The sequence below is a fragment of the Pagrus pagrus genome (genome assembly GCF_965226575.1).
Source record: "Pagrus pagrus genome assembly, chromosome: 3".
Lineage (NCBI taxonomy): Eukaryota > Metazoa > Chordata > Actinopteri > Spariformes > Sparidae > Pagrus > Pagrus pagrus.
In genome coordinates this window covers 16,545,602-16,558,370 of record NC_140187.1, presented here as the reverse complement: position 1 = coordinate 16,558,370, position 12,769 = coordinate 16,545,602, and the positions used below count along the sequence as shown (strand labels likewise).

The window sequence follows — 12,769 nt, the reverse complement described above, 5'->3', positions numbered from 1 at the left end:
TATATGGTGAGACTTTACATAATTTAAATCTGATTAGTGTATAGAAGTATTCAAACAAAATGGAGATCATGTCACCTTGAAAAAACATTTATTGAACAAGTTGTTAAACTGCATCAGCACAAACTGTCAGAGCTCAGAGAACCATGCAAAGTTGAATAAATGCCTTCTTTTGCAAAAGTGACACGGGTAAAATACAGAATTACAGATGATGTTTTAGGCTTCAAGGATAGCCTGCAAGTAGCAGCACCACTATTTACAACATGTGTTGCCAGTTTGCTTTCTGTCACTAGTATAAAGTATACATAGTGATGCAGCTCACAGCAACCCAACGCCAGTAATAAAAGAGTGGACCAAGAATTAAAAAAAAAAGAAAAGAAAAACCCCTCAACAAAAATGAATAAAAACATCACATGAGCTTTAATTCAACAGTTAAAAACAGGATGGTAATGTAAACCTAAACCCAGTATTCCATTTCAAAACATGCAGGGGAAGAAATAACTCTGTATCCTTTATAGAGCAAAACTTAAAGAAAAAAGAAAATGTTCCAGTGAGATGGGCAAATCTTTCCATGAAAACTGAAAAATGAACACTTCTGGTCCTTTGCTGTTAATTTGACAGACTGCTATTACATAAAATGCATCATGACCAACCTAAGACTGCCTTGAGCTGTCAAACACAATTTAAAAAGAAAAACATGACTATAAAAACTGTGGTTTTTCACAACCGTAGCAGGATCCTGCTGATGAACCATCGTTTACGGCCTTTCTTTCCTCTCAGACGTGGAACGACTGTAAAACAGACAAAACTGGTGAGTAAACACAAAATGACTGGGATAAGATTAAGTATTAAGCCCTGTCCAGACCAAAGATTCACAGCAAGATGAGCTAAAACTAGGGCCCGGCCAATTATCGCCTATCTGAGAATAAAAGTTGGCCGACAGACGTCGATGTTACAAAGTGCAGGAAATGGACTTGGTTTTCCTTAGAAATGATGTCCTTGCACTATTTATCCAGTAGAGCATGAGGGGGTCATGACATGCTTCGTTGTGTTCGTCATGTTTACCTTCCTAGCTTAACATTAGTGCTGGCCAGTGGGGGAGAGGGGAGGGGTGACAATCATGCTTAGTGAAATGCATTGCTGGCCTGGAAGTAAATTAATAATGTAAGGTTAACTTCCCCATCCTTTATCCATGTCATTTACAAACATTTAATCAGCCTATATATCAGTTATCAGAATTTTTACTCCCCAATATCGGTATCAGCCCCAAAAAATCCGTATCGGTCAGACCCTAGTTGAAACTTGCGACAACATGCAATGCGCCCATCTGCAACATTCTGAAAACCTGCCAGTTTACACCAATGCGATTAGACAAGACTGTCTCATCTCCATTGCAACGACTCTGTACTTCTGTTTTTATAGCTGGATACTAGTTGTTGTGTCTTAAAATATGAATAAGCATAGTCACAGTGAGTAACTTGCTACAGTTGTATTTATAGTATTGCTGAAATAGCTAAAATAACAGGTGCGTTTGTAGCAAGTGTGGCTGAGTGGGTGAGAGACAGCGAGCGGCCGAGAGTGATGGTGAATGTGAACAGCGGAAAAGGCAGTTTCCAGTGTAGCAGTAAATTTAAATTGTAAGGCTTGCGTCAGACAGAAACTGATATTCCTCAAACAAATTGATGAGGTGAGATGAGTTGACTTAACCAGCTTGCACTCTATGAGGCACTGATTGGCTGGTGAAACAGGTGACGGGCCTTACGTTCCAACCAGACTTGACACACCGAGTCGCAAGTGACACCATCAGCCAGCCGGAGTCGAGCTGAGACAGCCAGTTCCCACTGCTGCAACTGTCCCCTTAAATGCTCCAAAAACGGTTTAGCCTCAACACAAATCTTTGGTCTGAACTAGCCTTTAGAGTACAGTGGGATAATCAATCATACCTCCTTGACCGTGAGAAGGATCTTGAGCGCTTATTATTCTTGTCTCTGGAGAGAGAACGATATCTGCGTCTGTCTCTCGAAAGAGACCTGATGAACAAAACCAAAAAACACAAATTAATATGACATCATTTATTTGACAAACGCAAAAATTCAATATAAACAGGTAGAAGCTTACCTGCTGCGACTGCGGCTTAGACTCCTCCTCTTCGGGGATCTATAGTGCAGGTGAAGTTGAAAAATGAAACGAACATTAGGAAAGAGAATCTAACCCTTCCTCTAACTAAAGCAACCTTTGGTATTCGTGATCCTCAAAGAGACATGGGTTACACGTGGAACCGTGGTTACACGTAGTTCCTTGTCTGTTAATAGAAGGATCATCTGCATCAAGATCAACTCATTAAAGGAAACTTTGTCCAATGAGCACCAATCATGGAGCCAGACTCCAGAATGTAGAACAAAATCAGGGCTCGACATTAAGACATTACTGGACAAACACCAAGTAAAATATGTTCCAACTTAATCATGAAAAATGGAAAAACATATTCTTTGATGATCTGTCCACTGCAATGCTGCCATTAATGTTTTTTAAGCAACACTGGACACACACAGCTTGCACACAATGATCTACACAAAGTTATTGCTAAAAGTAAACAGCTCTTTTCTGTTGACGTGATCAGGCTGAGACCATTAGTAACCTTCATGTGTTGGCTCTAAAGATCACTGACATTCGAAATGTAATATTTAACTTAAAAAACTGCTGTGCTTGAGGTGAAAGGATATTTTCTTGGAAAAGAGTGATCATATATATAAAAAAAAGTCAGAACACTTTTTCCCAATTAATATCACTCAAGGTGACTTAATGTCAAGCCATGACTTTGCACTCCGCAGCAATTACACTGTGAACATCCAATAAAATTTTGGAAATGAAAATCAAAGACTGACGGCAAAGTTCCTTGACCACAACTTTTGATCTTTAGATTTTTGCAGCTCTGCACTGAAATTGCTCTTAATTACAAAACTCTTGATGGAAAACTGTCAAGCAGCTTTGAAAGTTAGATTAAGCATAAAAACTACAAAGAGCAGGATAAAATCAACTTACTATTCTGGGGGATTTTGACAAGATAGAAATGACGCAAGGAAGCCAGACTGATGGTGAGGGAGGTCGAATTGCAGAGAGGATTTGCCACATGATGCAAATGTTGGCGATATGAAGTTGCTTGGTGGCTGGTTGGAAGGGGTAGTTGTAGAGTTTCCCTGCCTTTTTTGGGGGGAAGGATGGGAAGGGGTGTAAGCCAAGGGCTGTTCCCGTTGACACAGAAGTTGTGTGGAGAATAGAAAGAGTAAAGACGCTGATTGGTTGATAATGTGAAGTGGGCCGCTGTCGATTGGGTTAAGGTTGGAGGAAGAAGAGGAGGATGCTGGGAACTGCATGCTCAGGAACCAAAAGGTTGGTGGAACCTGACGACTGGCGGTGGTGCGCCTGGGTCATGTGACAACACCAGCCAAGCTGATTGGGGCTCGCTGGTCAGCAGTCACATGATGCTGAAAGAGGACTAGTTGACTGACTCAGATGGTGAGAAGCGTGGTGGTGACTCTGCAACGGGGTTCAGTTTTATTAATAGATGGCAACTGAACTCAGAAAGAAAACAAAGTTTACACCTGCAGAAAGTAATTCTAGAAAGTACCTATAAAAATGTTGGATGGATGATGAAGTGCTAACTGTGCCTCTTAAGATGTCCCCGTAAAGCAATATGAGCTTGGTCTTTTTACAGACAAACTGTTATAAGAGTTCATAAATAGTCAAGCAAAAGATAAAAAATAACCTTAAATTGATTAAATAAGTTTTTTAAAAATATCAATCCAATTAACACATTAATGAAAGGGAGTAACATCAATATATCAAAACCTGAAGCAGCCAGATCCATAGGTTATCTATTGATGAACTCTCTTTTTTTTAATTTGCCAATAATAATAATAATAATAATAATAATAATAATAATTTTATTTTACCAACATGATCTACAGCAGTAACAGTGCTTACAAATGAATTCAAGCAATGCCATGACCAATCAGAAACTTTTCCTCCTACTTGGCTTAAATGCTAACAAACCTTTAACAGGTCTGACATCTATGGATTTAAAGATTGTTTGCCAGTGCAGGAGGTTGGTAGTTTTTAATGGCTTTGCCGAACTAACAAATATTTCGAAGGAGTACAAAAACAAATCTTACAGTGTGTGGGGAATGTGATTATTTGTCATTTGTGCTTTTGAAAACATGTTTAAATAAAACAGTACCTGCGTAATAATAATACATAATAATACATACCTGCGTCTGACGGGTGGACTACGTCGTCTTACATCTTCACGAGGGCGTCTACTCCAGGATGGAGGAGGACCCCGGCTCCTTGAGCGCTTTTGCCCGGTGGATAACTCGACACGCACTCGACAGCCACACATGTTTCTGAACAAAAAGGTGTCACATGAGAGAAAAGTGCAAAAAAGAAGCACTACAAAAAGAGCTACTGAAAATGTGCTGAGGGAGTTACCTTCCATCCAGTTCTCTCACGGCATCAGATGCATCTCTAGGATCTTCAAACTCTACAAAAGCAAAGCCTGGGGGATTCCTGGCGACCCAAACACTTCTTAAAGGACCATAGTAGCCAAAAGCTCTTTCTAACTCTGTCTTGTTTCCATTGTTTCCTAGATTCCCAACGTAAACTTTGCAGTCAAGGGGACAGTCTCTATTAAGAGCAGGGTCTGACAGAAAAAGACACAAACACAAACATGGAAGACATGATGAATGTTGCTTACACATCATTATAACTTATTCTGCATCATTTTGGGTTGAGTAATTGCAAACCACCACATCTAAATGACCAACATTTACCTTCATCAGAATTTTTACTTTTTGGTGTTAAGTACATGGTTTGAATGCACTAAGGCTCGTTTTGCCCAATTTAATCTGTGTCTTTAATTAGTGCTGAACGTTGAGAAAAGGATTTTTATTGGGGATGTTGTGATTAAATTTTCTTCAAGAGTCCGATTCCATATGCCAAACAGCACCAAAAGGTCTTTGTTCAAAACTATTAAATAAATTAATGATCTCATGAACGAAAGTATAATTGAGAGAATGCAACTCCTGAAACTGGCAATCCCAAAAGGGGGAACATATATCTGTTGGACCTATAAAAACACTCAGTCCAATCACAGTTGTACAGCTGTGTTGAGGCCCTCCCCTCAAAAATGATCTTTGGCTGTGTGAGTACAGACACCAGATAGCAGAGGGACCTTTAACCACCAACCAAGTTTAATTTTAACCAGTAAAAGCAATGTTTAAAAATGTCTTAATGTGTCATCTGTCGAAGATTCAGCCTACTGTCTATAGTGAGATTGCCATGCTACTATTATCACTGGTTGTCTAAAGCCTTTGCTGGAAACGTTACAAATTAGAAAGCAGGGCATCTCTGTGACAACACTTGATTTATAGGATTTTAACAACAATTTGAGGACGTTGCTTTCCTCAATGTGCCAAAAACAGAATTTCCTATCTGGTTATTTTATCTATAATCAATTTTATATATCTATCAATTGCATGTCAATTTAGAATATGGTATACTTTGCTTTATTTAAAATATGAGCGTCTTGAACTTTTAGCCTCCTCACAGGAGCCACTAATGTAATCACTCTGTGAGAACAGATCAATGCAGCAGAGGAAGTCCTTCTGCAAAGGCAAAGCATTTATTGCAGTCCTATTTTAATGTTCCAGATCACAGTGATAACACCCCAGAATCTGCTATGGTTAGCATGCCTAGCCTGAGTAAACACAGTGTAAAACTGAAAATATTTCAATATAACAACCAAATATAAAAGTGTATTTTCAGCATAAATTACCACATCAAATGAAAGCAACATCAAAACTCTCTTGAATTTCTTGGATAATATTAGTGATAACTGTGAGATTTCAAGGAGATTATCATCTCTCTCACAAGTTCTTTGCCTGCAACATTCATTCAAGTGAGTCACTACCTGCTAGACAGGCAGTAATTATACGAATGCTTCAGATACTATGGTTTCTCTCAGTAGTACAGGTTTCCCAGTGTTTAATGGCAGAGGTTGGCCACCTCACGTTATGACTTTTGAAATGACACATTAACCTCTAGGAGAAAAGAGTAGAGGCACTATTTCACACAATAAATGCCATTTCTTTAGTGTGACTTCTTCTTGGGCCGTCACTTAACAGCTAAACGAATCATGAGACTAGGTGTGTCACGATCTGAGAGGCTGTTTAGACCTGGTATCAACATCTGTCTTGATAGATCCGATCACAAGGAACACAGGTGTACTCAATATGCATTGAAATCCCTCAATATGCATTGAAAACTGATCATTCAGACCACATTCGGAGATGAAACATCGAAGGTATTGTCTGCTCAACCGATGTCCTCCCAAAACAAAAAGAAGCCTTAAACAGGCAGAATGGATTACACACAGTCTGATTTCCATGTGTTTAAATGTAGTGAAAATGACATGTTAAGGCATGCTTAACCTGCCAATGTTAGCAGCAGATTTTAATGAACACACTGTCTTTTTGAACTGCTCCAGGTACTAATTCAGTAACCACAATATCCCTGCGCACTTTTGAGAGTTGCTGAGTGAGGAGAAACTTAGATAACGCTGCGAAATGGAAACAGTGAATTCTAAATAATTTGAGCCTTCTTGTAAAACTGCTGTTAAATGCAATACATTAAGTTGTTGATGAAGGTTCTCAGTCATTCAGGTTATGGTAATTAAGTGCTGTATCGTAAGCAACTGGACTTGTTTCAGTTTCTTGAAGACGTGTCACCTCTCATTCAAGAGGCTTCTTCAATTCTAACTAACTGGAGGGGATTGGCAGGCTTTTAAACTATGTGTGGGAGTGTCCTTACAGCGTCATTAAGGACACGTGTGAGCTCTGAGTTTCAGAGTCATTAGGGCCACTTGTGGGTCGTTGACTTAACCGGCCTTCATGTGGGTTGCTCGGGCTAGGTGAGCTCAGGTGTAAATGGTTGTTAAGCTCTCTGGGGAGTACAGCATTGTAAGTGGGTGATAAGTAATATGGTAGTCCACCTCCTCTGTCCGAAGACGGTCGTTCCAATTTGACATAGACAGATTATTTTACTCCTCTTTCAAACCATCCGTCTTCTCTGGCCAAGATGTTTACATTGCCGTCCCAAAAAGAATGATTTTTTGCCGGTTAAGTCAACGACCAACAAGTGGTCCTAACGACTCTGGAAGTCAGGGTTCACATGTGTCCTTAACAACTCTGTAAGGACACACCCACACAGACGAATGTCTCGTTTCATAAAATGCTCCTCTAGGAGAGAGGAGATGGGAGGCCTCCTATCCTCTCACTTTCTCTTCCTCACCTGCTCCACTCGCATCTCATGTGGGAACTGGGAAGGACTAAGATGCGAGGAGAGGAGGCAAGAAAAGGATTCAAGGTTGTACGAAGGGAGAAATGAAAAGAAGGGCAGGTCTGAACAGACTCTCAGTGGCTTACCATGCCAGCTAAACAATTCCCCTGAGGGAAACCCTGTAGTGTTTGGAACTGAAGTAACAAGTAACAGCAGGAAGTAACAAGGCATGGTATCTTACCTCCCATTTCACTAAGTTGAAATATAGTCTTGTTTGAATCCTACAGTCAGATGTGCCTGAAATAAAAGAAAAAGATTAAAAACCTGTTGATACATGCTGACACCTGTGTGAAATAAAAGTCAACTACAAGTTATTGTTATCTGATTCAAACTCAAGAGGAAAGCGTGGTATTAGTTTTAATAATCGACCACATGTCTCTCTAGCTTCAACGTTGTCCTCGTCTCTGCAGTCACATTTAACGTTACTGTACTACCTGCCATTAAAGTCCTGCCATGAAACTATAATAAGAGCCGGCTAATTGTGTTATGGACACGTCAGTCTAGTGACTTAACGTTAACCGTACATAAACAGTTAGCAAGCTACCGCTAGCTAGCAAACAAAAGTAGTCAGGATTCATTAGCTTGTGCGTATCAGCTACCCGTAAGACATTTTAATAACGCTTTGTTAGTTTAAAACAAAAATTGGCCAAATTACACAAACACTGCACAAAACTGGGACTCTTGTGTCCAACTTGGCTACAAAATATTTATACTACCCGGATTCCCAAACAGCTATGCAAACATTAACGCCATGCTAGCTACAGAGGGTGGTAGCGAGTTAGCACATTTAGCATGAATCACGCCGAAACGGTTAAAAAATTATTTGAAAGCACGCTAAAATATGTTACATGATACCCAACATGGGTAGACCCTAGCAGGCCAATTTATTCGACAAATGAGGCTCACCTTTTGTGGCTGCAATTGACAGATAATATTAGCAGTAGGTTTCACGCCGCCCGTCTCAGATACTGCTAGCCTGACTTGTTGTTAGCATGTCAGTCGCAGACGCAACAGCCCGCTATTCTTCTTTATGTGTATTGGCAACGTTACAAGCACACAGCGCCACCTGCTGCACCGGAGTGGACAGTCACAACACAGTGCACGCTGTAATCCTCATACAAATTCTCCTGTCAACTTAAAAAATAGAAATTTAAAGACATTATCCGAGGAAAGATTTCTCAGAGAGCTTCTTTACAAACATTTATTATTTGAGAGGGGTGCACAACACCACCTTTAGACAGACGTTGTATGCATTTTGTAGGTCAAGTACTAGGTTAAATCTACATTTATTGAACAAACACGCTGGTAAATATTTCTGCAAAACAGGGAAATCAACAGCCCAGCACACGATGATTTGTTGAACATCTGATACAAATAAAGAGAGCCTCAGTGAGCCACTTCAGTTTTCCAACCGCTTCAGTTTTCTCCCTTCTCCATCACCATCCTCATCTACTCTGTTGATAAACAGGTGGAAAGATGGATAGAGTTTCGAAGCTGATGAAACCGAATGGGAAATTGCTGTGTCGTGTAAACCACAAACAGAAGAGATGAAAAACAAAATATAAAAAGCCATAAATACTAAAGTTCAACTATAGTAACATAATGATGTGGGTACAATGACAGACACAATACTTTAGTGCAAGTACACAACATTACACTGTGTTACAACTGTAGAAACAGATGTTTTGCTTTCTTGGTAAATGCCCTTTCTTTACCTTTGAGTATTTTTCTCTCCACTCATTGATGACTTTCATTTTTAACCTCCTGTTCTTTAAGGATAAAGATGGTAACAGTTGTTCATGTTTCTGTCTCCTTCAGCCTAGTTTTGCACTGCGTGGCTTCTTTTCCTTAAAATCACCCCCTTCCCTTCCATATCATCTATAATGTTTTTAAACACAAAATGGCAACATGCCTATATCTGTCTTAATGAAAAACACATGGAAGTGTTCAACAGCAACACAGACAACAGAAAACAAAACAGGGAAGAAAATAAGTACTGTACTCAAGTATTTTTTTCTCAGGATACTTGTACTTTAAGAGGATACTTCTACTCTACTATTTATTTTACAGTTTTAGTTTATTTGAGATTAGTATTTCCAATAAAAATCACATTGCAAAATACAATACAACTTTAAAGATTGGGGTTCCTAATCATTTTGCGTTGTAGCCGTGTTTTTTTTCTTCTCATAAACTCAGTTTAGTTTAAAAAAGAGTTTAAGGTCCAAAGAGGTGACACCAAGAGAAAGACGTCAGAAAAATTAGATTCAAGATTAAATTGCAGAAGTGTTTTTTTTTCTTGTTTTTCCTATGAATCATCTCACAACCACCCAGATTCATCATGTGACCCTCGACCCACAGTTTGGTAACCACTGGATTTAAATACCTATATATAAGTATCTAAAACTAGTCCAACTTTTGCTAATAATGATGTTATCACGTCAGTCACAAGGGGCTGTTTACTACAAAAATAAGTGCGTTTTTAATACTTTAGGAAGGCTAAATTTACCTAGATGATAGGCTTTAAGATTTTAAATGCAGAACTTTCATTGTGATGGAGTATTTTTTATACTTTGTTCATAGTTTTACTTAAGAGAATCTGAGAGACTGCTAAAATAAATGAGAAAATGACTTATTTTCAAGAGGTTGTAATTACTGACATTTGCTTGCAAATATCCAGTAAATGTGCAGCGTAAAAGAGAAAACCCATTTCCTTAAACAGAGAGCCGACCCCACATTTATGTCACGTAACGTTAAATGCATTGTGCAAAGCAGTGCCGAGTATATCATGTAGTTGTTATGTTCTGTGTCAACAGGAAATAAAAACTTCATTCATGCAGTTTGACCTTAAAAACAGAAAAACAGTTACAGCTGTGCAGGGAAGTAACTGCACAGAGCGGGAGGGTTATTGCTCAACATGGTGAAAACACCACAAACGACCCCTTGTCAGAGTTCAGGGGTTGGTGGTTAGATACCGTATGTACACTTCCTGTATCGAGACACATTCAAGAAATAGCTGGTTTGTGCAGAAGAAGAGGTGACAGGAACAGAAGTCCTTGTACCTCTCTGACCCTAATTCTAACCGCTCTCTCACACTGCAGACCGAAACATAAGACAGGAAAATAATGCGTAATTAATCTTTCTTTATTTCACGCTGGAAGTGGAAATCTGCACACAGCTGGAGCTGATGGTGAATTATCTGCTTTACATGTCACCACACAAGCCCTAATTATAGTCTTCATTACATTTTGGAGTCAGGTGTGGCTGACTTTGTTTTGTGGCATCATCTCTAAACAAATTTTTTATCTTGTTGTAGTAATTAAGGATGCTACTCCCTAATATGTTTGGTTAGGGCTCTTAATGCCATTGTGAGCTGTCAAGTTAACTATCAAGCATTCACTGACACCCTCGACTCGAAGTTTGATTAATGATCGCCTGCACATGACAGGTGAAATCACCATGTGCTCAGTTTTCTTGTAAGTCTGAATGTAAGTCAGATAATGATGAATGCTGATGAGGAGAGAGTGTTGCTTAACATTCAACTTCAGCTCTTGTTTTGTTGATGTCACAAACTGACTTCACTGAGACCCACTCAGTGAGGAAAAGTATTGAAGTGTTAACTTTTCTCGGGGCCACAAACTGTTTACACACTGGATGACGGTGATGGAAAGTGGAAATAACCATGCTGCATTTTAATTACACCAAATAAGGAGATGTGTCATGTTTTATGTATTATGGGCTCAACATGAACACATACACTCAGTCTGCAATTTATTAGGTACATCCTGCTGAAATGAATGCAGTCTAATACAACAGTCCTGCAATAATTCCTTCCTACATGAAGGTTATAATATTTAATATTCTGGAGCACTGGTTGTCAACCTGTCATAAGGACCTCCAAGGTCCTTATGACATGAATTAATTTCCAGGGGTCGCCAGATGGCTGTGAAGAAAAAATTAAATAACATAATTTAACAGAAACACCCTCCGAAGAAATCCAGATAGACGAATTTAGGATTTTTTTGGTTAGTGCTGCCTTTAAAGTAGTTTGAACATCAATCACAGATACAGAGCACATCAAATCTATTGTATTTCACCAGGTTTTACAGCTGGAGTGTCTGAGACCCCAAACAAAAATAATGCATCATTTTCTGTAGAATTGCAAAACATGTCATTAGTTCAATACAAGCGTTTCTCTTACATAAGGAAAAGTCATGAAGTTGACTGAGATGAAAATTAGACTTATGTTAAATGCAGTTAAATGTTTCTATTCAGACCAGAATATAAACGGACAAAATGGCAACAAAAGGAGCCACACATCTTGAAGTCTTGTACTCTTTTATTGCAATCATGCATGACAGTAATCCAGTGCTGAGGCTACTAAACAAACAAACTCCCATGATAGTGAGGGGGAATCACAGATCCTGAAAATGAAATGAATAATTGAATACAGACATTTTGTATTTAAAAAAAAAAAAAAACCCTGCTGCCCAACTTTGTGGTTTTCCAATTATTTGCACATACGTGTGGTTTGACCGCAGTCCGTGATGGAATGTAACTGAGTACATTTACCTATAATTTTAAGGCACTTGCACTTTACTTGAGCTCTTTTTCTGCCACTTCTTACTTCTACTTCACTACATTTCAGAGGGAAATATCGTGCTTTTTTTTCCACTGCATTTTTCTAAAAGTGATACAAAACAAATGATTGTGAGGATCGTAAACCGGCCGTACATATTCAGTACATATTCAAACATTTTAATTATTTCCCTCTCAAATAACTGGAATAGAGAAGAACAGAATAATTTTACTTTAATTTAACTTTATTGACCAGACGTAGCAGGAACATATAACCACAAACATGTCCACAGGGTTAAAAACAAAAACAAAAAACAACTCATTAACAAAACAAAGATCTCTTAACTTAACAGCTTTATACAACCTTATAACTTTACAGCTACAACATAAAATGCTTCTTATACATAAAATAATCCAATATATACTATACTACTGTACTGTAATGTATAACAGCGTGCTGTAACACTGACAAGGCTAATCTGTTTGCACAATGAATACTTTCACTTCACTTTACTTATATTTGAATTTTTTTTATATGTGACTTTAACTTATGATGCAGTATTTTCACACTGTTGTATTGTGACTGTAAACTATCTTTATAACTTTCTGCATTCAGTAAACTCCAACTGTTTATAAGATTATTATCCTGATATGAAGGCTGACTTTAAACCAGTTGTCACAACTGATTATTTAAGAAAGTTACAAAAAGATAAAAGGCATAATATACTGTCATTCAAGCAGCGAGGAATCATTTATTTAGGGTACTTGGCAGACGCGCAAGTAAAGAACTGTTGCTTCAGGG

General features: G+C 38.6%; 1 protein-coding gene across 1 annotated transcript; it reads right to left on the bottom strand.

Moving 5' to 3' along the window:
• Positions 1–71: 71 nt before the first annotated feature.
• srsf3a (serine and arginine rich splicing factor 3a) lies at positions 72–8,406 on the bottom strand. Its single transcript, XM_084349814.1, has 7 exons — positions 8,299–8,406; positions 7,574–7,629; positions 4,486–4,696; positions 4,266–4,400; positions 2,116–2,154; positions 1,941–2,027; positions 72–788 (listed from the first exon to the last, which is right to left on the bottom strand). The coding sequence occupies exons 2-7, from the start codon at positions 7,578–7,580 to the stop codon at positions 755–757; spliced, it is 513 nt and encodes a 170-aa protein (XP_084205940.1). The 5' UTR covers positions 7,581–7,629; positions 8,299–8,406; the 3' UTR covers positions 72–754.
• Positions 8,407–12,769: the final 4,363 nt, after the last annotated feature.

Bases quoted from the DNA above. Each gene is read 5' to 3' on its own strand.
- srsf3a (XM_084349814.1), bottom strand. The intron at 2,155-4,265 runs GTATGTATTATT...CCTGCACTATAG, and splicing joins AGTCCACCCGTCAGACGCAG to ATCCCCGAAGAGGAGGAGTC. The intron at 2,028-2,115 runs GTAAGCTTCTAC...TTTGTTCATCAG, and splicing joins CTAAGCCGCAGTCGCAGCAG to GTCTCTTTCGAGAGACAGAC.